General features: G+C 57.6%; 1 protein-coding gene across 5 annotated transcripts in view; it reads left to right on the plus strand.

The window, feature by feature from the left end:
- The window catches only part of RGS3 (regulator of G protein signaling 3), a 77,918-nt gene extending 54,449 nt beyond the window's left edge, over positions 1 to 23,469 (plus strand). For 3 of the 5 annotated variants that reach the window (XM_040607060.1, XM_040607061.1, XM_040607062.1), the window contains 6 exons: positions 12,508 to 13,155; positions 16,407 to 16,480; positions 20,209 to 20,310; positions 21,187 to 21,248; positions 21,931 to 22,097; positions 22,188 to 23,469. In XM_040607060.1, coding sequence (XP_040462994.1) covers positions 12,508 to 13,155; positions 16,407 to 16,480; positions 20,209 to 20,310; positions 21,187 to 21,248; positions 21,931 to 22,097; positions 22,188 to 22,373 — 1,239 coding nt within the window. In that variant the 3' untranslated portion in view covers positions 22,374 to 23,469. The other 2 variants (XM_040607063.1, XM_040607064.1) reach the window with 2 other exon arrangements.
- The last annotated feature ends 205 nt before the right edge of the window (positions 23,470 to 23,674 follow it).

Raw genomic sequence — 23,674 nt, forward strand, 5'->3', positions numbered from 1 at the left:
GGCTGCCGTGCCAGAGTGTGAGCTGGGAACAGCTCTCCCTGCAACATGTTAATACTGCTGTTAATGCTGTCCCTCAGTCCTTCCCCGAACAGACAGATGCAGTGGGGCAGAGGATCCCCAGAAGGATGGGTGCATCTGGAGAGGAGGGGCTGGACTGGCCAAACTGATGGAGAAAAGTTGCGTGGTGCCAACTTTTTGGAGCTGTGGGAAATCAGACAAATTTTGGGGTGGTACCTCTTGTTTTTCAAGGTCCCCTGAGCCATCCCCAGGCAGGGCAGCACTAAGGGCAGGAATGTCCTTCTGGCTCAGGGACATGGCTCTGCAGAGCTGCCACTGCCTCCAGCAACGTTTCCTGGGAGGATGGTGTCAAGCCTGGAGGATGCACGCTCTCTGGGGCCCATGTTGTCATACTGCTGCTTTCAGAGCAGCCGGTTTTAGAGCAAAGCTGCTAGTTTCTGGGACAGACAAGCATATGGTACATGCTGCATCCACTTCTGGAGATGAAGGGAGAGATATCCATGAAGGATACAGCTGTGATGGTCCAGCCATGCTCCCAATGAGCTTTTCCTGACAGAGTCAGTGCAGGAGGAGCTCTGGGAATAACTGTGGCTGGCGGTGTGGTCCAGCTCGCTTGACATGATGGAAGTGGGGCTCCAGTGGCTTTTCTGCTGCCACTATAAGACCTGGCTTCACTAAGTGATGAACCTGTCCTGCCAGCTGCAGCAGGTCTCAGGGGTTGTTCTGTGGATATTTCCTCCATCTGCAGAACCTTCCCCACTCTTGTCCTCAGGTTTGGGTCTGCCTTGAGAGGCTGTTCCCTGCCCCTTGGCTGTACTGAGCAAGGATCTGTAAAACACATCACCAGGGTGACCCAGCTCGGTGACAAACATCGCTAAACGGGGAGGCGTGGAGCCTGGAGGTGGGCTGGGGCTGGTGAGGAATCACAGCAGCGGCAATGTGATTATAGTGAGAGCAGCTTTATGAATTAATCGGGTTAGTGAGGCTGCCTCCTTGGGCCAAGTAATGACCATCTGTGCAGAGCATGGTTTTTAACCTTGCATTGCTGCACTGGTCCTGTTTCTAGCCTGGCCCTGTGATGAATTGCATTAACGCGATTGAAGAGATGGCAAACTGCAGAGCAGGGGCAAGGATGAGGCACCAGGGGCTGGAGCTGCTCCAGCTGGTTTGGCTGCCAAGGAAAAGATTAGTGGCACAACACCCTGCTTGTAACAAACCTGCTACGACCATCTGATTCTCACTGCTTGTTTCTTTGTGTCTTCCACACTCAGAACGGCTGATTACTCTTCCCTCTGACTCCGTGACCTGAGATTACCTCGGAGATGATGGCTGGCTGTATCTGAAAGATGTAGATTATCCTTAAGCTAAATAATTATGGACACTTGGTGGTGTGGACTTTGGGCCATGGGAGTCCAGGATGGGTGCTCCCCTTGTTTCCCAAGGGAGGTGGTGGATCCTCAGCACTTTTCAAAGCCCAGCCACCAGTCTCTCTGCCATGGCTGCTGACGGTGCGAGCAGGCGTGGACTGATCCTGCACCCTGGCCCTTCCTGGCAGCGCTGGCTCCGGTGCTGGGAACGAGCCGCCGGGAGGGACTGGCCGGCCCCTTCCTGGCCGTTCCTCTGGTCAGGAAGGGCAGGGCTGTTTCTCTCACTATTTACAGCGCGCTTGACAAGTGCAAGTAAATGTGCTGTCAACAAAAGCAAACAGTGTGTAATCGAGGGATGATTGAAACCAGGGCCGAAGCGGTGGTGTGGGGAGGGCTCTGCGGAGGATCTGCAGGCAGAGGGGCGGCCACACTCCCCCGGGCACTGGCCTGGGCGCCTGCAGTGTGGGGAAGGTTGAGCGTGGGTGATCCCTCTCCTGTCCCATGCCCTGCCTCCTCTTCCTCGCCCTGAGCACCCTGCTGTGCCCCAGGCACCCACCCTGCTGCGCACCCGTGTCCCTCTGCAATCACTGTTCCCCGCAGGGCACCTCGCTGCCTTCAGCAACACCCTTTCCCTTTACACTGGGTTGTCTCCTTTGGATGGTGGCGACGTACATGCTCGTGCTGGCACAGCCAAGGGGCTGCTGGCATTGGCTGGCTGTGACAAGCACCTGGGGACAAGGTGCTTGTGACGAGGCTGGGGACAAGTGGGGTGGGTGGATGTCTGTCTGACTGGGGTGCTTCACTCAGTGGCAGTGTAGTCAGAGTGTGTTTGACTGTTTGATGGGGAAGGAGGGAAGAAATTTGCTCCTTCTTGCTTTGTTTTTGGTCCAAAGTCCTTCCATTTTGGGCTGGCAACCTGCTGCCCCGTCAGTGCCAGCTCTGCTCCAGAGGGTCCTGCTCACCTGCTGCTGTGGAGCAGACAGGACAGGGCATGGTTAAGGGTGCAGGAAACCTGGACCTCCATCAGAGCCTACTTTTCTTCCATGGTGCCAACACGAGAGGCGGGGCAGGGCTAAGCACATCACACCAGCACCTGGAGGGCCAGCCTGACCCTGGCCACACACCCTCCCAGCGCCTTGCTCGTGCTCTCAGGGTGCTCAAATGGAGGAGAAAATGGTGAGGTTTATTCTGCCCCAATAGGGTTAAAGCATCAGCTGGCAGTATTTATGAGCCAGGTTACAAAAGTAAAGCAAATAAGTGTGTTGTTCCATGCCAGCGAGCACAGTCCAGCTCTTACCCTGGGCTGGGAAAACTTGTTTCTGAGGGCAGCCAAAGGCTGCTTCAGTAATGCCGTGAATTCGGGAGCTGTGGGACTGGAGATGCTGTCCCCTTGGGGATCAGGCTCCTGCTCAGCTCTGTCCACTTAAAAATCTGGAGGAAACTCTCCCTGCCAGAGGTTCCCGTGATATCAGAGTGAATGGGACCTTTGAATCCATGTCGGCAAACTCAGAGCATGGTGGTATGTGGGTCTCTCCCCAGACGCTCAGTGGGCTGAGAAAAGGACAGTGTGTTGACTTTTAACTCAGCTGGGACAGGAGCTGAAGAGATAGCAGTAGGTGTGAAGCAGGCTGCAAACATAAAAGAAGTTGATACAGTTTGTGCTACCCCAGACTGACCGATCCTGAGCTGTATTCTTGCTGGGTGTGTAGCCCTTTTTCACAGGAACAAGTCCCAGATGCAACCAGGGCATCAAAGGCTGTGTGTGTGTATTTTACAGTTCCCTTCAAAGCGTGTCTCAAATGTCCCTTTACAAATTTAAGGACTCTATGCAGTAGCCTGACTGCCAATTCCCTGCGGTGCGGGTGAGCCTGGATGAGTGCTGAGGGGTCCTGGGGCTGATCTTTCACCCTGTCAGTCCCCTCTTGCACATCAGTTGGCTTGCAGTCCTAAGCACAGCGACACAGCACAAAGCCTGGGGAGGCGAGGGTTCGCCTGGCATTTGTGTGGGGCTGGATGGGATGCTGGGTTGGGGTACTGGGCTTTTTAGCATCTCCCCTGGCACCCAGCCCTGGCTCCATCAAGCTCAGTTTCCAGCCCTGCTGGGTCTTGATGCTGGCTCAGGTGGACCGGAGGTGCTGGGGGCTGCCAGCCCTGGAGAGCCGCTCACTTGGCCCCAGTGCTGCTGGCTCCCAGGCTCCCGAGGCACGTGTGTACCGGGAGCGAGCAGGGAGGGACAGTGGAGCAGATGGGCCAGCTGAGAGCCACAGCTCCAGTTTTATTTGTCCATTTGCCTAGCTGAACTCCAAAGCCATTAGGAAAGCAGACCTTTCCCCTCCGGCAAACACTAGCTCCTGTTTCTCAGGCACTGTGTGATGTTCTCCCGGCCACATCCACTGACACCAGTGATCTTTCCTGCATCCATCCTGAGCAGAAAGGCACAGTGGGGTAGCAGGGGTGCGAGCAGCCACTGGACACTTTTGTCACAGCCAGAGACATTTTTAAACCCTTGAAGATGTTTCTTGTGAATCCCAGAAGGGCTGGTAAGAGCAAGCATGCTGACATGAGCAGCGCTGGCAGCCCAGGGGGGTTGAGTGGTGTTGAGATCACTTGCACAGGGTGGCCAAAGGCACAGATGAAGTGGTTTAAGCCAGCGCTGCTATGATTTAATGAAGGCGCTGGAAGTGCTTTGGCGCAGCGCTGCCTGCGAAGGGGAGACACTGCCTGTGCCAAGCAGGGCTGGCACTGTCTGCTTAGCTGGAGCACTCCTCTCCCATGCCCAAATAACTCCTGTTTTGGGTACCTGCCGATGCTCTTCCCTTCTGGCGTGGTGGGGGGCTGCGCGCATGTGGTTGGGCAAGACTCTGAAGCCAAGCTCAAGTAATTGACTGCAAAAGTTACTCGAACCCTGATATCTTTGCAAAGCCAAAGGATGTGTTTGAAATGCCGGGGAGCTCTGGGTGGTGGTGCCCAGAGTGGTGTGGGGTTGGGATGGTTTCATCCTGTCCCCGTGGGGTCCCCTGGCCCTCCACGAGGCTTGGCATCCTGCCCTGTAACAAGCACTTTCCTGATGGAGTGACATGGCATGATTGCAGGAGGGTTACGTTTGGCTTTGGAGTCGCTGGTGTTGTTTTTGGTACTGTTTGGGACTCCTCTGTTCTGTGTGTGACTCGCCATGGCCCTGTTGGTGCCAGTTGCAGGCAGAGCTGCTCTGCCACGTCCTGTTCTCTCAGGGGTTGTTTCCTTACTGTGATCTGTGCCGGCAGCAGCGATTGATTCCAGCATCGACATCATGGTCCTGTTATAAGTGATTTTGGGATGAGTCTTTCCCAATGGCTCTGTGGTGAATGAATGCATCAGCTCAGGATCCTGCTATCACCTCCCTCATTCTGCACAGTGGACAGTGCTCTGCCCCTGCTGATACCACTGCAGAGAGATTCCCCTGCTGATCAGCACTGTGCCACCCTGGCAGGGAAAGGATGCTGAGGGTTGTGGGCTGAATGCCAATGACAGGATCCACGCCTTCCTCCCCCTTTCCCACCTCTCTGCTTTTTTTACTGCCGGGGATATTTATGCCCTAGACATTATCTCACTAGCCTCCAGCACCGAGTCCCACCGCACTCACCCTGCGGAGGCAGGTTACCTTGGTCAATGAGGCTGCAGGCCGTAGCTAGTGCCCAGCTTGGGCAAACTGGTGCTGTATCGTCAAAATGGCAGACATGGTGCGGTGTGTGTGTGCGGGTTTGGATGGTGGCTGGGCTCATTCCTGTCTGAAAGGGGCCAGGGACCCCAGGCTGGGCGTGCTCTGAGGCTCAGGGGCAGCTGGGCACCTACAGTGTGGTGACATCCCTGGGCTGTGTGCCCATGTCCCACAGCCCTGCAGCCAGCCAAGTGGCCTCATGAAGGGATCAGGCACAAAACCCATCAGGCCCAGCTCCCTTTGACCGCGCAGGCAGGATAGGTGCTGACCACAGCTGCTGGAGTGGCTGTGCCACGTTGCTGCTGTCGGTGATGGCATCGTGTAGCCGAGTTCAGCTCCATGTTCAGTGAGATTTTATATTTCCTGTACCACTGCAAAGCTGTGGCTACCTGCAAGGTGAAGGAGGCAGCACATTTCCCCTGCTCCATCCCAGAAATATCCATGAGCCTGCAGGTGGCTGGGAGCAGGGGGACACGTGTGTGCCTGAAGTCTGTGCTGGAGAAGAGCCAAGCACAGGCTGGGACTGTGGCAGTGAGACCCATCAGTAAATGATGGCCATGGTGCAGATAACTACTGGCAAATGGCTGTGGCAGCAGCTGTGCGCACACACGCCACTGCGCTCTCCCTGTAGCCATCAGGGCAACTTGCCTGTCTTGGTCAATAAAATGTAATACCAGGAGGAGAAGCATCCAGCCAAGGCAGTCGGGTCCCCAGCTGGTGTGTATGGGGGTGTCAGGAGAGGGCACTGGCCTTTGCAGGAGAGAAGGGCAGATGGTCATGCGTGGGCTGACCCCTGGATGGGGACCGTACTCTAGGTAGGTAGATGCTCCCTATTCCTGCCCATTAGGGTAGAGCCGCTCATAGGGGATTGCAGTGCAGAGGGCAGAGTGCCATGCTGAAGAGCATCTCCCACTTCTTTTCCAGAAAAAGTAGTTTGGGAAAAAACCCAACTGCGAACCTGCAGCAGAGTTTGATTTAACAGGAAGCATCAGAATCGGTCTGTGGCTTGGTGTCACTCGGGGGCAGGAGAAGGGGAGCTGCAACAGCGAATGTGCCGGGTTTCGGTGTGATACATAACTCTTCCTGAAGGCAGAGCGGTTGTCCACATTTATCAGCAGGTAATAGTACCTCCAGGGATTGCTAGCGGAGCTGTAAACAGCACGAGGGGGACGCGGGAGTGGTGTCTGGGAGAGGCTGGGGCGGCTTCAGCTGCCGCTTGAAACGGACATTAATAACTGCAGAGGCAGAGCCAGGCACTGCGCTCGCATCTGCTCAGCCGTGGCTGCGGGCACATGTCGGGGCTGGGGCTGCCGGAGGAGATGCCGCTTGCTTGGCCCCTGCAGCTGGGATGCAACTGGGAGCCCACATTTGGTAGGTTTTGCTTTCAAAGCTGTACCCTTCGCTGGGCAGGATCCGGCCACAGGTTGAGGAAGCAGCACGGTGCCTTTGGGAACACTGATGTCCTTTTAGATGAAAGGCATCTGCTCTGCTCCCTGTGCCGGTCCCCTTGCACCCCTGCGCTGGGCTGTGCCTGCTGCCTCCTGGGGAACCTGTGGCTCCTGCCTGGCTTCATTGCTGCCAGGCTGGGCTCGAAGGGTTGGTAACGGAGAGCATCCAGGGGGAGCGAAGGGGCATTTGTAGCGATGGGGACTTTTTGGGGTTCCCTTGCAAGTCTGGCTCTGTGTACGGCTGTGCCATCCGCACTGGCTGGCTCTCGCTGCCGGAGCAGCATTTCAGGGTGCTGAGAATGTGGGCTTTCTGCTCCAGGACTTTCACAGCCTTTTGGCTGCCCTCCGTTTACTGGTACTGGGGACCAGCCAGCAGCTTCAGCCCTTACCATTGAAATCCAAGCTGTGTGTGTGTTGGTAGCCGTGGTGGGTATGGAGGGCAGCGGCCAGGGGACAGGTTGGGGTCCAGAGCTGGGACAGCCGGGGCAGCTGCGGTTCAGGACTGGCAGCTCGGTGCTGCGGTGGTAGCAAGTCTCGGCTAACTCCAGCTGCTTGGCTAAAGTGTGCGGGGGGGGTGGGGTGGGGGGGGTGGAGGGGCAAGGTTGTCCTAGGTTGTTTGCTGACACTTTCGGCAGGTGGTCGCACCAAAACATGAGGTGCAAGCTGTGTGTTGGGGTAGCTCTGGACAAGGCTGTTGCCCCCAGTTAAGCGCTGGCTCCTGTTCACCGCTGTGTTGCAGGCAGCAGAGCAGCTCTGGGGAGAGGCGCAGTGTGGGCACTGCAGCATCAGGGCTGGGCGCTACCCCGGTCAGGCCCCCTTTGCAGAGCCATCAGTTGGGGGTGACAGTAGCGGGGTAGTGGGATTAGTGCAGGCAGCTGATACGGGATCATTTCCTCAAGGCAGAGGACGACTTCTCCTTCCAGGGCTCAGAGATGTTTCCAGTACAGGTTTTTTTTTGGGTGGTATGAAGTTTTACACCCCCACAGGTGTCTCATTGGAGGCATATATCCACCCTTGCCACCCTGCTCCAATGCATTGTTGGATCTTGCTGTTTGGGTTTATACATCTGCACTTGCATTTGCTGTTACACTAATTGCTTGTATCAATTATTCATCGATTCAGTAATGAAGCAGGGAATGGGTAGAAAACCCTGCTGTGCAATGAACCCTGGGCTCCAGCCAGCCCCACAGAGCCACCACAGCTCAAGGAGGGCAAGGAGCGGAGCTGCTCGGGGATGGTCCTTGTGAACACTTTCAAAATGACTCCCACGAAAATTTTCTCAAGTTTTGATAGTTTTGCTTTGTGTTTCTGGCTATATTTTCTTCCTCTCAGCCCGATCCTCTGTGCTTTCTTAGTGGCCACTTTTTAAGCCTCAAGGTGACCACCATCCATGGTTTCATTTATGTGAAATTTAGCATTTCACATAAGAAGTTCCTGATCTGATGGATCTGGGCACAGTTTGTCCCATGCTAAGAACCAAAACTGTAATTTTTTTCTTCCACTTCAGGAAAACCCTACTTTGAAAACACTGATGTTTCCCTGAGTGATGTAGATGCTGTTTATCCCCGCATCCCGTCTACCCTGGGGAGGGTGTTATCTCTGCACAGGGAACACACTGCCAGTAGTGAAGCTGGCTGCATCCTCCCCGAAACCCCCCTGGAAAGGGACTTGCACTCATTCCCATGGAGTTAGATGCTTTTGGGGACAGGTAAGGCACCTTTGAGCAAAGGTAGATTTAAGGGCAGCCGGAGCAAGAGAGGTTCCTCCATTGGGATGCACGGAGGATGTGGCTGCTGTGGTCTGGGAGAGCCCATGAGAGCAGTATCCAGCAGTATCTCGAGAGGTCCATTAACCCCTCCTGGGATGAACGTGCAGTCGGAGCAGCGTGTCCTTCACTCTCCTGCTCATCTTGATGTCCAACAGTCTGTTACCTGCAGGGACTTTCTTGCTTTTGCCAATCCCTGATTTTGGCTCAGGAGCTGCCTGGGCAGCAGGGCAGATCTCCCAGGCACATTTAGACTCCTCTTCACCAGTGTTAACGCAAGAGAAAGATGTGCATTGCAAAACCTGAGCATCCACATAGGGAGCCAGGTAAAGGCTGAATTGAATTTTCTTGTGTCCAGGTGTTACCTGAGCCACAGTGGCTCCGTGACTGCGAGGAGCAGAAATAGCGACATGAGAAGCTGAGAGCCTCAAAAAAATCCCTGACCTCCCAGAGCTGGGGATTTAAGGGAATGCCACAGCTCCCCACACTTCTGGCAGCATGAGAGCTGGCAGCACCAGGGGAGACCAGTGCAGGTGTCAGCCCACAGCTGTGCCGTCTCTGTGGCTGGTATTTTCCCAGCTGGAAGGTCCCGGCTGTGGGCCACCAGAAAGGGCACGTTATTTAAAGAATTGCTGGAGAAGTTGAGGCCACGCTAACAAACCCACATCTGTTCACTGAAATTTGCTCTGCTGGCAAACAGAAATGGTTCTGGTTGCTAGCAGCAACTAGAAGAAAACTGATCAGATTACAGATAGAAGAGCAGAGGGTTTGCAGTACTTCTCCCCTGTCTTGGTTGGAAGAAAACTTTTGACTCAGTGAGTGATGCCCAAAGGCAGAGGGAGTCCAGGCAGCAGGTTACAGGTGCAGACACTGAGGATGCTAGAGCAGGCAGGGCAATGTTTGGCTTTTTTGGGATGTGCTGAGGCTTGTTCAATGGGGAAATCAATATTAGGGACTGTATTGCTGTTGCTCTGATCGCAGACCTTTCATCCTCCCTCCCTAAAACTACCCCTGATGATAGCTATCCTGGGGCTTGGAGGCAGCTCTTTCTTCTGCTTTCCCTTCTCCTGCTTGGGACATGCTGCCTTGGCTGCTTAGTCTGAGAGAGAAACTGAATCAGGGAAGTGTGAGGTCCTCCAGGGATGATGTAGTAAAGCCCCCAGGCCTTCCCAGCTCAGGACAGGGGAACCCCGGTGTTGGGAATGGGAAGACCAACATGTTGAGGGCAGGGAGACCCAGGTGTTGAGGATGGGAAGATGCAGATGCTGAGAACAGGGAAACCTGCATACTGAGGATAGGGACAGCCAGATGTTGAGAGCAAGGAGACCCAGATGTTGAGAGCAGTAAGAACAAGGTGTTGAGGATGGAAAGGTCCAGATGTTGGCCGCTGGCTCCTGAGCTACTGCTGCTGGCCAAGGACCCATGCTGCAGCGAGACCATGGGATGCTTTGGATGAGTCGTTGAGGTGGAGGGACAGCACCTCCCTGCTCAGACAGCATCAGCACCGCCTCCATCTGCTGCCTCCTCCAGCAGCCCCTTGGCCACGATGATGGTGAGAAGGACACCTGGTCACATCCCTGTCCTTGCTGGCCCAAGTCAGCTTGGCGCAGCGAGGTGGCCCTTGGCTTCGTGCTGCTGAAGTCCCTGGTGCCTCCAGCAGCAGTCAGGCTTGTTGGCCGGCTGTGATGGCATTACTGCCACTTTCCTTCCCCGTCTTTCCCTCGCCATCAGCTGACATTTAGCAGAGCTCTAATTTCTGTGAGGACGGGATTTCACAGCCCCGGCGATACTTTCAACCCTAGATGGAAACCTCGCTCGGTGGTGAGGCTGCTGCTCATGCCCTCCCGTGCCACTGAGGAGCAGCAGAGTCTCTGATTGAATTAGCGCGGGGATTTAATTTAATCCCTAAATGACTCTCATTCTAAAGGAGCCTGTTCATTTCCTTCAAGGGCCTTATCTGATGTGGCCAACCAGCAATATTAAGCAGAAGGACTGGGCAGATAGGGAGCTACTGGGGGCGGCGGGGGAAGGGCTTTGCAGGGAGTGAATTGAGGTCTGCGTGGGTTTGTCCTCTAATTATTTCATGAAATAATGATGACAGTGATTGCAATACATATAAGACATAAACAGCATCATTAAAACGCGCACTGGTGCAAATAGCATCCTCGCACGGCAAGCCTGGAAACATTTCCTTTTTACAAGAAATCACCTTTTGGGGAGTGAAACAGCCTCAAGGATGGGGGAAACCAAGCATTTCCTTTGTGCCTCCCACCAAATCCAGCTGTTTCAGGGACGGGGCAGATGGCACAGATGGCTCTGAGGACATGAAGATCTCTGAATTTTAGTTTTCAGGCTCACTGGGGCAGTTCAGGTGAAGTGAAATCCCTGCCTGTGGTGAGCCAGACTGGGAGGGGGCAGAGCAGCTCCTCTCCGTGCTCACGGGTGTAAAGGGGGCCCTTTTGGGTGATAAAAAAGGACAAGGCGCAGGCAGATATGGGTGAGCTCCTCTGCACACTGCCCAGGAGGCAGCTGGCTGTGGCGCTGAAATCAAGCATCTTTTTGGGAATCCATCCCGCTTGTTGGACCTGCTAGCTCAGACAGGTGCCTGCAGATGCTGCTGGGTACCGCGTGATCTCTGTGCCATCCTCTCTGTGCAGAGCAGATGGTGCCAAAGCTGGGGCTCAAACACCTCCAGGACATTTCCTGGGGCTGACAGCAGCTTTTGGAGCCTGGCATCTGCCTACAGCTCCTTGGTGATAGCCAGTGGCGGGTTTTTACCCGCGTGCAGCAGCTCTGCAGGGTGAGGAGGTGTTGAGCAGCAGGTTGGCTGTCCCAGGGGATAGCTTGCAGGGGTCTGTTGTCATGAGCTGGGACCACTGCAGGGATACAGCCTCCGTCTGCTCCGTTGGGTGCCTCTTCCTGCTGGGGTGTGAGGCTGGATGGGCTGATTCCTGTGGCTGCTGCTCTTTGTGAAGCTGAAGTCAGCTTAATTCATACAGGGGTGGTGGTGGTGTTAACTCCAGCTTTCTGGTTGCCATTGGGCTCGTGAAAATGCTTGGATCTTAATTGGGGATATGGTGACATTTTTTTCTGGGTGACTTGTTACCCAGGGCTGGTCCTGTATAGTAACCCCTGCCCCAGCCCTGCAGGGTCTGCATAGGTGGAAGCTGCTTCCCGGAGGGAGGATTTTTCTCTCCTTTGGTCCTTCTCCCCTACTGAGCTGTTTTTTGCCTTTTGGCTTAGATGGGCTCCATGCAAAAGGAAAATCACATGGAAAAGAGGACCCAGCTCTGGCAAGGGGGGCTTATCACAAGCTCCCCCTGCTCATGAAAAAAAATTGAGGTTTTTTCCCTTGAATTACTCCTGGCTTTTCCCTTTGAAAGGGCAAAGCTTGCTTGGGCCTTTCCCAGCTGCAGAGGAAAGCTGCAAAAAATAACCCTGAAAGCTTAGAAGACTGAAAGGGGCTGGTAGGAGCAGTTGTGGTTTTGCAGGGCACAGGGGGGTGGCCGTGGGGAGCCCCACGGCTGTGGCACCCAGTCAGGGAGGCTGAGGTGCTCGTGGCTGCAGCCAGGCTCAGCCTGGGCAATCTGCAGATGAGCAGAGCCCAGCGCTTCCCTTCGGCATTTAATAGCGTGGTGCAGGAGGGGCTGGAGCTGCCGGATGAGAGCTGCTGGTTTTCTCTGCTGCCCTGCCAACCCTGGGGAAGATCTCTGCAGGGCTGAGCCCCCCTGGCTGCTCCCAGGGGGACAGTGGAGCCACAGGGGTAAGGATGATGTTACCGGCTCTGCCTCTGCAGCTGGAGCCGAGCCTGTCTGCACCAGCTGTGCTGTGGGGCTGAGCCACCCACCACCGGCCCCCTGGTTTCTCCAAACCCACCGGTGCTGCTGGTGCTGGTGGTGGGAGCTGGGTGGCCTCATCCCACTCCTGCCCTATAGCCACCAGTTTGCTGCTAGTGGGGAAACCTGGTCCTCCAGGAATCAGGACCAGGACTGGGTGCTGTGGGGGTGATGAGCAAACTGCCACCACTGGGGGACATGAGGACAACGCTGTCCCACCCCAGCGGAGCACTGTTAGGGCTGTACAAGTTGGTGCCAGCCTTGTGTTAGGGTTGGGGTGTGGGGGGTTGGGAGTGGAAAGGCTCCCCAGGAAGGTGGCCTGTGAGAGATTTGGGGTTCTTCTGCCTTCATCCTTCTTTATCTTCTCTCTGGGCAGATGCTGGAGACGGACGCTGAGAAGCCGGGGCAGATGCACTCAGAGGACGGGAAGGCAGCAGTAGGTGATGCTCCTCCAGCCGCAGAGGCACCAGCACCGGCTGAGCCCTGGGACGCTCTGGGAGCCACCCAGGGTCCTCTGCTGGCCAAAAAGCAGCCAGTGACCACCGAGAAGGGAGAGGAGCAGCCCAGCTCCCTGCCAGCCTTTGTCATCCCTGAGCTGCGACTCGACAGCACCTTCAGCCACAGCGTGGTGGGTATGGCTGGCAGCACCACAGATGGTGAGGATGATGAGGAAGATGATGATGAGGAAGATGAGGATGAGGAGGATGAGGATGAGGACAGCACTGAGCACTACTTAGAGAGGAACGAGGCAAAGCGCAGCAGCATGATTGAGACATCGGGCTGTCAGCCTGTCTACACGCTGAGCGTGCAGAGCTCCCTGCGGCGCCGGACCCACAGTGAGGGCAGCTTGCTGCAGGAGGCCAAGAGCCACTGCTTCACCTCTGACACCACCCTCAACTGCTCGGACAGCCAGGGCACCAAGGGCCACTGGGCCCTGCCTTCCCCCAGGACCCTCAAGAAAGAGCTCGTCAAAAACGGTGGCTCCATCCATCAGCTCACCCTGCTGTTTTTGGGGCAGAGGAAGGTATGTGAGCCGGCGCTGGTCTGTGGGCATCTGGCTTCTGCTTGGCTGTGGTGTTGGGGGAGCTCCTGGGGTGAAGGTGCCCCGGCACGTGGCCCCTCTCTCCATGGCCACGGCAAAGCTGGCACCTGAGGGGCCAGGAAGGTCCTTGCCACTGGCACTGAGCCCTGGGAGATGCTTAGCAGCCAGGGGTTGTCACCCAGAGCCAGTGTGCTGGTGCTGCAGGTGGGCATCTCCCACCAGTGTGTCCAGATCCTGTGGGATGCCATATCCTGGAGAGCTACTGTCTGCTGGATGGGTGGAGGCAGAGGTGCACCCAGGTGTCTGCGCTTGCAAAGAGCTGTTTGCAGCGGCAGGGACAGGAGAAAGCCAGGCTCTAGTGACAAAGAGTCCCCAGTGAGCTCGGGGATGCCAGGAGCAGTGTGGCTTTCTGCCCTGGCCAGCCTCCTGCAGGGCTCTGACCGTTGCAGAGGGCCTGTCTCAGAAGAAGGTTAAGGTTAGCAGTGATTTCTGACTCTGACATGCAGAAAGGGGGAGCAGTGGGGGGCTGTGCAGCAGGGGCTCTGCGGGGGGCTGGCCTGCGCTCACAAGCCCAGCAGCCTGGGGTGCTCCCCGTGCCCCCCGGCACAGAGCTTGGTTTGGCTGTACTTTAGCAGGAAACAATGTGCCATTGCAAAGGTAGTGCCTGAGCAGTGCTGCTCGCCCCGCCGCCCCTGGTGAAGCCTGGCTGGGTGCTGAGCGCAGCTGCCTGCCTTCCTGTCCTGCGGTGCTGGCCCAGCACCCTGCTCTGCCCGACCAAGCTTGCTCTCTGCCAGTGGCTGTGGGTACTGCTCTGCTCAGGGCTGTATTGCTTGGCTCAGGACCTCGTTGCATTGCTCAGGGTCATGTTGCGCAGCTCAGGACCTCGTTGCATGGCTCAGGACCATGTCATGCTGCTGGAGACCACCTTGCAGAGCGCAGGACCACATTACATGCTGCTCCGTAGCTGCTGGCTCCTTGGCAGAGGAGGCTGGTACAGAGCCCTGCATGCCACCGAGCATGGCAGCATGATGGGATTAAACCCATGGTGGGTTCAAGCCTCTTCCTGCCAGGCTTCTGCCGCTTGAAAAGCCACCTCTGATGCTGTTCCCTGGAGCATTTCTGGGCTCAGAGTCCCCAGCCGACTGGTCAGAGCCCTTACAAGTCTGACAGGCTGGTCAGATGGGGCTGCTGTGCAGGAGGCTTTGCTGTGCAAACTCTTGTGGAGGCTGATGCCGGCAGTTGTGGGCTGGGGGGTTCAGACCCGCTCCCAGATCCTATCAAGAATGGACACCTGCACAGCCCGGTGCAGATGCAAGGGGGGTGGTGGCTGTGTAAGTGCCTGGTGAGAGTGTCCTGTTAGGGCTGCCAGTGATGAGTCTCCTGGAAAGAAGTTTCACAGTGCCGCTGTGCGTGCAGCCTGGGAGCTGATGGGGGTGGATGTTTTTCAGCAGAGGTAAACTGAGCTCCTCCTGGATTAAACTGCTCTGGTGTAGATGAGACTGGGGTTTTTTTGGAGCAGGGACCGGATCGGCCTGTGTTGGCAGCAAGGGCAGCGTGGCTGCTGGACCTCCCGATGCTCCCATTTCCAGCTCTGTCTGGCCGGTGCCTTAACCCCTGCCCCTGCGCCCTCCTGGGGCAGCCCCTGCCTGCTCCCGTTGCCCTGCCTCTCTGGCTGCCTGCGGAGGGACCCAGGCTGCCTGGCAGCTGCAGCAGGCAGGGCAGCTGGGCATGGTGCCGGGCCACCACGTGCGTGGTGTTTTGGGCCACTGCCATCCCCCAGCCTACGCTTTGGAGGGACTTTTATTGGGCTGTACCTTTGGACTAGTTTGATGAAACCCTCCTGGATTTCTGGGGCAGGACACTGATGTACAATTCCCCTACGGATCCCCTCCGGCGGCAGCACCGAAGCACCGATGCTACCTGCACCCGATGGCCCTGGCGGCATCGCCCCAGCATCCATCAGGGTGCTTGTTGCTTTTTTTTCTTCTCTAGGAGCATTTCAGAGGGGCTCATTTCGTTGGCCCTTTTAACACCGTCGTGCCCAGTGTGCCTCCCTGCTCCCCTCCTTCCCTCGGCTGGGCTGGGAGGTGGTTGTTTTAAGAGCATATTGTGACCGGGACTGCTGGGAGTCCTCGGACAAGCTCCGCTGCTGCCTTTTGTCCCCGAGCGCAGCGGAGCCTCTCTGGACAATGGCAGGAAACGTGCTCCGGCTGCGTGTCGCCCCGGCCAGCCCGCCTGCCGGGGCCCTATCTAGCTGGGGAAGGTGCTTTGCAAGGGATGCATTGTTTGGGGCTGATAAACTCCGGAAACCTGGGTGCAGAATGGAAGGAAGTGTCAAAAACCTCGAGCCCAGGTCTGCGGGGCTCTGCAGCGGGTTCCCACGGCATGGCCGCGGGGCGGCGATCCTGGGAAGTGCCCTGCAGCCCCCAGCAGCGCCAGGCTGAGCTCGGTGCGTGGTCAAGCTGGCTGTGGGGCTGGCTGCGAGCATCTTCCAGTCTCCTTCAGTAATGGAAGAATTACTAAAGCCCCTGAGCTATGGTGGTCTCAGGGGTCCCCACACCTGGCCCCAGGCTTTGTGGCTCGCAGGCTGCACTGGTGCTGCTCTGAGCTCATGGTGGATCCAAGGTCCCCTTGGTTTGCCCAGGCTGCCCAAGGGAGGTGGTCAGGGAGTGGATCCCCCTGTGTGTTCCTCAAACTTGAAAGCTGCCGTGATATGATTCAGTCATGGCTGAACTGCTCTGACTTTTCCTGCCTGGGGACTGCTGGGGAACCCCTGATTGGTTTTGGTTGCCCAGCCTGGTTCTGGGGGGACAAGGTACGCCGCAGGCTGGGGAGGGGTCCCTGTGCCCACTCAAGGCAGCAGGAATAGGAGCAACAGGAATGGGGATGCGGGTGTCCTCCCTGTGGGAGGTACCACTGTCAGTCAGCACCTTGAACCTGGAGGGGTACCGGGGCCACCAGCCGTGCCATCTCCTGAGGTGCTCCAGGAAGGTGGCATAGGATGGGTGCGGGGAGTCAGGGTCCCATGCCAGAGCAGGTAGGAGCTTGTCCCATTGCATTGCTGCAGCCAGCCGTGATTGTGGGGAAGGAGCCCTGTGGATGTCATGGCTCTGGGCTGTGCGGGTGCGGGGACCACAGGGGATGCTGGCATTGCTGCTTGGTGATGCTCAGAGTGCCACTGTGGGCATGCACTGGCATGATGATGCAGACACTGTTTTTCTGTTCCCCCCTAGCTGAGTGGAACCGACCCCGAATGCAGCTGTGATGAAGGGGATGAGACCTCCCGCAAGAAACGGAGCAGGAACCTGTAAGTGTCACATCGTGGTGGCATCAGAGTGTACCAGGGCTGTTTGCCGTGACCAAGCACCTTGGCTGTACTTTGCTTGTCCAGGCAGCTCTTAGGGTCCCCCTGTCTTGTTCCCCCAAGCTTTTCTGGGAATAAAGCAGCAAAGACACACGTGAACTAAGGTCTCACTTCAGATGGGGAGTCAGGATTTTCAGGAAGGAGGGTGGGAGGTGGGCTGGGGGCATTGCACAACCCAGCTGGGAGCAGCCCCCTGCTCACCTTGCTTTGACGGATGAGGAGAAGGAGCTGGCTCTTGCCGGTGGTGTGGGGAAAAGGGCTTCCCCAGTGCCAGCAGAGCTCTGCTCCGGAGGTGCTGGGTTCAGGGAGAGGACATGCAAGCCATGAAACACGAGCTGGGGCCTCCTTCCCGCTGGCCCCATGCCGGCAGGAGGGATGGGGAGGTTTCCCACCACGGGACAGGCTCCAGCCCTTTGCAGCATGTTGCAGCATGCGGGCAGCGTGGTGGGAGCACTGAGTGCGGGGACTGCTGAGTGATGCTCGTAGACCCTCTGCCTCTCCTGGTAAGGCTTTGGGGGTGCCAAAAAAGTGGGTCTGGGCAAGGACGAGGCAGCCGTGGCCTTTGCTTCCCATAAGCCCAGCTGCAGCTGCAAGGATGTTTTGGAATGAACCGCCTCCAGTTTTGCACGGCAGGATCCAGCCGGGTGTCAGGGCCACAGGGATGCCCAGGGCTGGCTCTTTCCCCACTCCACGTGGCTCGGGGCAGGTGACAAAGTCACACGTGGTTTGAGCCGCTCAGGGTGTGCGAGGGGCTGAGTGCATCTACTAAGTGCACAGGCTCGACGGCTTCGCTGCCGGTGCTGCCTGCCAGCGAGCGGCACTGTTGCCCTGCGTGCTTCCTAGCTGCAGCTGGTTATTTTTAGCTCTTTTTGTAATTCCCCCCCCCTCCTCTCAACACTTGAAATTAAAATGAATCCCTTGCAGTCTGCAGCAGGGACGTTCCCCCCATCCGCCTGTCCCTGCTGCAGTGCTGAGCCAGGGGAATCGGGCAGGCGGTGGGAGGCTCAGCTCAGCGGGGTCAGGGGCGGTTGCAGAGGGTTTGCTCCTCACCTTGAGGCAGCGGCGGATGCTCTGGGGAGCCTCTTGGCATCGCACGGGCCGGCTATTGGCTGCGCAGCCTGGTTGCCAGCTGTCTGCGGGGAGTATTTATGGTGCAAGTGGCTGGGGTTTGGCACTCGCCTCCCCTCCCGGCACCGGCACGCTCGGGAGGTACACCGGCATCTCCCCGATGTACCGCGCGATGGTGGACTTTTCCGAAAAATACCTGGAAAGGTAGGACTGACTGCAGCACCCTGCGAGGAAGGGTGATGTGCTTTGCAGGGGACGGTTTGGAAGCAGCACAGGGCGATGGTGCTGGATGTGGCCTCATGGCCGTGCCAGGGTGCTGGGAGCAGATCACTTTATAGGGGCAGCTTTGGACAGAAACCAGCAATTTTTTATGAAAAAAAAAAAAAAAAAAGAATATTTTTGCTGTGGCATCTCATACTGCAGATTGGCTGCAGCTTGAGGCTGTGCATGCCTGTGGCTGCTGCAGCCCGGTTTCATGCTGCTTGCTATTTATTTGCAAGCATGTGCAAGAGAAGCAGCAGGTTTTAAGTTGGGGAACTTCCTTAGGTGGTGCTTGCTGGTGTATTAACAGCTGGCAAATCTGCCCATGAGCCGCGGTCACCTGCAAGCCCCAGAGCCTGCTGTGTGGCAGGGCTACCCACTGCAGCTGGCTGGGGTGCGGAGGGCTGGGCGGCTGGAGGCAGCCCACGCGTGCTGGAGACACACACACAAGGTCTTCTCAGTGCTTTGAAAGCCCCACTGGGCACCGAGCTGCGGCAGCTGCCTTGCTAAACTGGGAACACTGTTAAAATTGTTGCTGGGGGCTGTGTGGGATGGCCCGTCCCGTGTGGCGGCTGGTCCTCGGCTGCCGGCATCGCTGGCAGTGCGGTAATGGGCGGCAGATGGTGTTTGGAGTGTGAGGCTCTGTGTTTGGATCCGCTTTTCCCACATTAGCGCTGAGCCAGTGCCTGGCAGCTGGCAGCAGCGGGACGCGTGTCCTGCTGGGACCGCAGCCCAGATGATGCGAAGGCATCAAAACTGTCTGTGCCCGCCGCGAGGGCACGGACAGCACCAGGGACTAGAGGGGCGATTGCCCCCTAAAATCCTTCCATGAGTCGGGGTGCTCAGCACCTTGAGGGACTGAGCCCTGGGGTTGTCACGACTGTTTTTTTGTCCCAGTGGATTGCTGTATTTTACCCTCCTGGGACTGGAGAGAGATGTGGGTCTAGGTAGGATCACTTGGGGTGGGGTGCACCCTTGCCTTGAATCCCTCCTGTGCCCCTGGTGTCCCTAGTCAGCCCTGGGCATGGCTGGGCCAGGCAGAGGTGGCTCCTCTGAGCATCCTTGCATAGACCCACTGGTGTGGGACCCGTGGGGGGCTGCAGGTGGTGGCCTGGCCATGCCACCCTGGGGCCCCATCTCCGGCCTTGGTGTAGGATGAGCATCCAGTTCCACCCTGCGTGTCCCCTGCACCCTTCTGTGCCCTGGTGTCATGCAGAGGCTGTGCCACGAGGGGACAGCATCGTCCGTGCCTGTCCTCATCCTTCACCTCTTCCACCTCCTGCTCCCCTGCCTTGGCCCCTGGGAAGCCCTCGCAGGGCCAGGCTGGGGCTGGGCTGGGGGTCTCATGTTCCCATGGCACTTGCCAAAAATCTTTGTCCCACTTTGGCCTGGTGGCGGTTTCCCGGGGGAACTGGGAGCCTTGTGCCCGGGTGTATGTCAGTCTGTCTGTCCAGGGACAGTGGAGCGGGGACCTGTGCAGGGGGACAGTATGGGGTGTCTGTTCCCCCAGCGCCCCTTGGTGCCACGGGCTGCCGGCCCCAACCATCCCTGTGTGGAGATGTCCCCGTGGCCATGCCCATCCCGTGCCAGCACTGGAAAAGTGTGAGAATCAGTGGGTCACACGTGGGCTCCCAGCCCTGTCCCCGCAGCAGCGGCCACACGGTGAAGCACCGCTGTCCCCGCTGTTCCCAAGCACAGCCCCGCCGCTGGCCTCACTGCCTTCCCTGGGACGCCTGCGCTCTATAAATAGCCCTCGTAAATCCCTGCCGTGATTATTTTCCCCGCCGTCTCTTGAAAGGCCCCACTATCCACCCTCGGTGCTGATTTTTCCACCTTTCCTTGAGTTTCCCCAGCAACGGCAGAGCCGTCCGAAATAGCAGCGGGCTGACACAGCCCTTGCTCACACGCGTCTCCTTCACCCCACGCTGCATTTAAAGCTCCTTCGAGCTGCACCCTCCCACTTCCGCGCTGGCCACACCGGGCGGGAGCGTGGCACGGAGCCGGCGTCAGAGCGGGAGCGTGGCACGGAGCCGGCGTCAGAGCACCCGAGCGTCTGGCTGCGCCGGTTGCGCCGGTCGCCGCTGCAGAGGCCATCCCAGCAGCCATGCCCTTTTTCCGTGACCTTTCCAAACCCCAGCCGCTGGAGTTTCACGCGGAGATGCTGCTGGGCATGCAGAGACCCCACAACGGCAGCCTGCAGCGCCGGCACACCATGAAGGAGTAGGTGGTGGGCACGGGGCAGCGGGTGAAGTGCGGGAGGAGGCTGCCAGCGGGTCCCCTCCTGGGTGCTGGCTGTCCCCCCGGCCCCTTGCCCGCCTGCTAAAACTTGCTCTTCCCTCTAGAGCCAAGGACATGAAGAACCGGCTGGGGATTTTTCGGCGACGAAACGAGTCCCCAGGGGCCAACCCCTCCGGCAAGCTGGACAAAGTGCTCAAGTCACTCAAGTAGGTGCTGCAAGCGGGTGACCGGGGGATCAGGGGCCGTGGGGGCTTGGGGGCGAGCTGTGGTCGGGCTGAGCATCACCTCCAGGGAGGCTGGGGTCACCCTGTTTGGGGGAGCTGGGGACAAACACCTTTTGTATCCAGAGGAGCTTTAAAAACATTTGTTGGCTGAAAACTCCCCACCCAGGTGGGCTGGAGATCTGTGCCCAGGAGGCAGCACGGTGGTGGCTTGGGCTGGAAATTTCCCTGACGGCTGCTTTCTCTCAGTGCCTGTGCATGAAACTTTAACTGGCCAGAGGATGGTTTGAAAAACCGCTTTGCTCTGGAGGTGCTCCAGCAGCCGGAGATGAGCCCTCCCTACTCTTGCCCCTGGCAGCTTCTCCATCTGCTTGAATGGGGCGGCTGAATTCCCCACTGTCCCACAGCCTCCTGGGCATTGCCCGGAGCTTTTCCAATTTTTGCTCAGACACCCCAAGTGGCACAGCTGCCCACACAGACCTCCTTATATTGTATTTTCTTCCTGGCAGTCTAAAAGCAGAGGTTTCCTTCCAGCAGAGCCGCTGCAGTCCTGCCTGGTGCAGAGCCTGGCTCTTCCCGGAGATGCTCCGGCAGTGCTGGTGCCGGTGTGGGAGCGGGGGCCAGCCCCGCTGGGGCACACGGCGTTGCTTTATCGGGGCACTCAGTGTTGCTTTATCGGGGCACTGAGTGTTGCTTTATCGGGGCACATAGCATTACTTTATCGGGGCACACAGCACTGCTTTATCAGGCACACAGCACTGCTTTATCAGCTGGAGATGTTTTGCTTGTGCTGCGTCGCGGCAGGCGGTGAGCGCGGCTTTTGAAGCTTCACTTTGCCAACACACTCTCCTTCCCCTGCAGGCCCACTCCCGAGGAAGCTCTCAAGTGGGGGGACTCCCTGGAGAAGCTGCTGCTGCACAAATGTGAGTGTTTGCCTGTTTCTTCTGCCTGTTTGCTGCTGGGGGAATATCCAGATGCACGCATGGATAAAGCTGGGATTTCCTCTCTTAATCCCTTCCGGTGTTTGGGGGTAGACAAAGAGAAATGAGGCGGCTCCTTGCCTGCACCACTCTGCTCCTGCCTGGCCCAGGGTGGGATTTTGTGATAGTGGCCAGGGAGAGCTGCAGCTTGGGGGTGCAGCCCCCCTCCGTCTTGCTGGGGGCAAAGGCAGTGATTTGTGTCTGTGCCCGATTCGGAGCTGTGCAGTGGGTCCGTGGAGCAGGAGCTGCTTTAAACCATTCCCCTTCTCGCGTGTCACAGCTGGGGCACCTGGCATCGTGGTCATGTCCTGCACTCAGCCGCACAGGGATGGCCGGCGGTCCTGTCCCCATTGCTGCCCCCACTCCAAGCTCAGCCTTCCCCTTGGCTCTCTGTGCACGTAGCCGGGCTGAGGACCGTGGGTTCAGCGCATGGATGGTTTGTGTTGCCACGCTTGGCCCAACAGTGCCGTTGCTGCCTGCTTTGCACCAGGGCTCACGAGGGGCTTTAGGGGACGGTGCAGGGAGGTGGTTTGGGTTGCAGCTTTGCCAGGTTGCTGGGCTGAGGGTCCTGTGGGGCCATCCCCTGCTGTGAGCCGTGAGTAGAGACGTGTCTCTGTCCCCACAGACGGGCTCGCTGCCTTCAGGGCCTTCCTGCGCACTGAGTTCAGCGAGGAGAACCTGGAGTTCTGGCTGGCCTGTGAGGAGTTCAAGAAGATCAAATCCCAGTCCAAGATGGTCTCCAAGGCCAAGAAGATCTTTGCTGAGTACATCGCCATCCAGTCCTGCAAGGAGGTGAGGTCTGGGGGCTGCGCTGGCGTGTGGCTCCAGGGCACGGTGGCTGCCTGGGGAGCTGCTCACCAGCGCTGGTGTCTCTGCCTGCAGGTCAACCTGGACTCCTACACGCGGGAGCACACCAAGGAGAACCTGCAGAACATCACCCGCAGCTGCTTCGACCTCGCACAGAAGAGGATTTACGGGCTCATGGAGAAGGACTCGTACCCCCGCTTCCTCCGCTCTGACTTGTACTTGGACATAATTAACCAGAAGAAGGCCAGCTCCCCACTGTAGACCCAAGAACTCTCTCGGGGCAGGCTGGGAGCTGTGTGTTTACATGAAATCGGGCGACAGAGGCCTTCCCGGGGGACGGCGGGAGCGTGCCTTCCCGCTGCCGTTCGTGCCCCCAAGCCATATTCCTGCAGCGGACGGGTGCGGGGCAACTGAAGGCACCAAGCATGAGGCCGAGGGGACCAACAGGCCAAGCAGTCTGGTACTGCTCCATCGCCCCATTTCACCATCGCTGGTACGATGCCTTCGGGGTGACTCCGGCATGGATTTTATCCAGGAGGGAAGCTCCCACAAGACTACTGTGAAGCATGCGCCCGAGCTGCGAGCATTGCTGGAAGGTGACGAGTGATCCCGACTCGGCGAGGAGGAGGACTTGTGTACAGGGCTCCGGCAAGGGGACAACAGCACCGGCATGAACATTGTCCCTGGATAAAAGACTTCGGAACTGGACTGGCCCCACGATGCTGCTGTGCTTCCCCGTGCCGGCGATGCCTCCCGGCTCCCCCGAAGCAGCTATCTCGCAGGAGCCCGGTGTTCCCTTCGCTCGTGGCAGGTCCCCCCGGGAGCAGCGAAAGCCGGGTCCTTCCCCTGCGCTGGAGGTGTGCAAGCCGACCACCTCCTGCTCCCACCCCTGGTTTATTTATTGACCTCCTATAGCTGGACGCATTGCTGTGTAATAGGAAATCCTTGTGTCCTTTCCCATTCCGAAATTACAAGTGCAATATTTGTGTGTGTCGCGGCGGAGTTCTCCGGTGGAGTGGATGACTTTTTTTCCCCGAGTGCGTACAACATTTTCTAAGTTAGCAGGTTTTATCTGACAAAACGCATTCCCTAGCAGCGGGCCGCTGGGGGAGCCTGGGTGTATATATCGTGCCCTGACGACGGAGGGTTTGGTGATGGAGAAAAGCAGCTCTGTGAATCAGAGGCTCTCCTTACTCTGGATAACAATACGGTGTTTTTGAGAAGCGGGGGTTACCGCTGAACCTGGCAGAGCTGGACGGACTGCCTGCCTCCAGGCACCCAGTTTACAGTGCGAAGCATCTCTGCAGCTAGCAAAAATACATTGTCATGGTCATAGGTAAATAAAAGGAGAATATAATTTCTTGTAGCTGCCTTTTCTTCGTGGCATGTTTCTCAGGACTGGTGCAGCCGGGCATCCCCTGCTTCACTGGGGAGCGTAAAATCCTGTTACTGCATGGCTAAAGATGGGAAAATCTGGTTCCATGAATTTCTGAGCGTTTTTTTTATGACGGAGCAGCTGCCAGATGCTCCTGAGACCAGGCTGGGGTGTAGCCCTGCAGGAA

This window comes from Falco naumanni, chromosome 9 (assembly GCF_017639655.2).
Source record: "Falco naumanni isolate bFalNau1 chromosome 9, bFalNau1.pat, whole genome shotgun sequence".
Taxonomy (NCBI): domain Eukaryota; kingdom Metazoa; phylum Chordata; class Aves; order Falconiformes; family Falconidae; genus Falco; species Falco naumanni.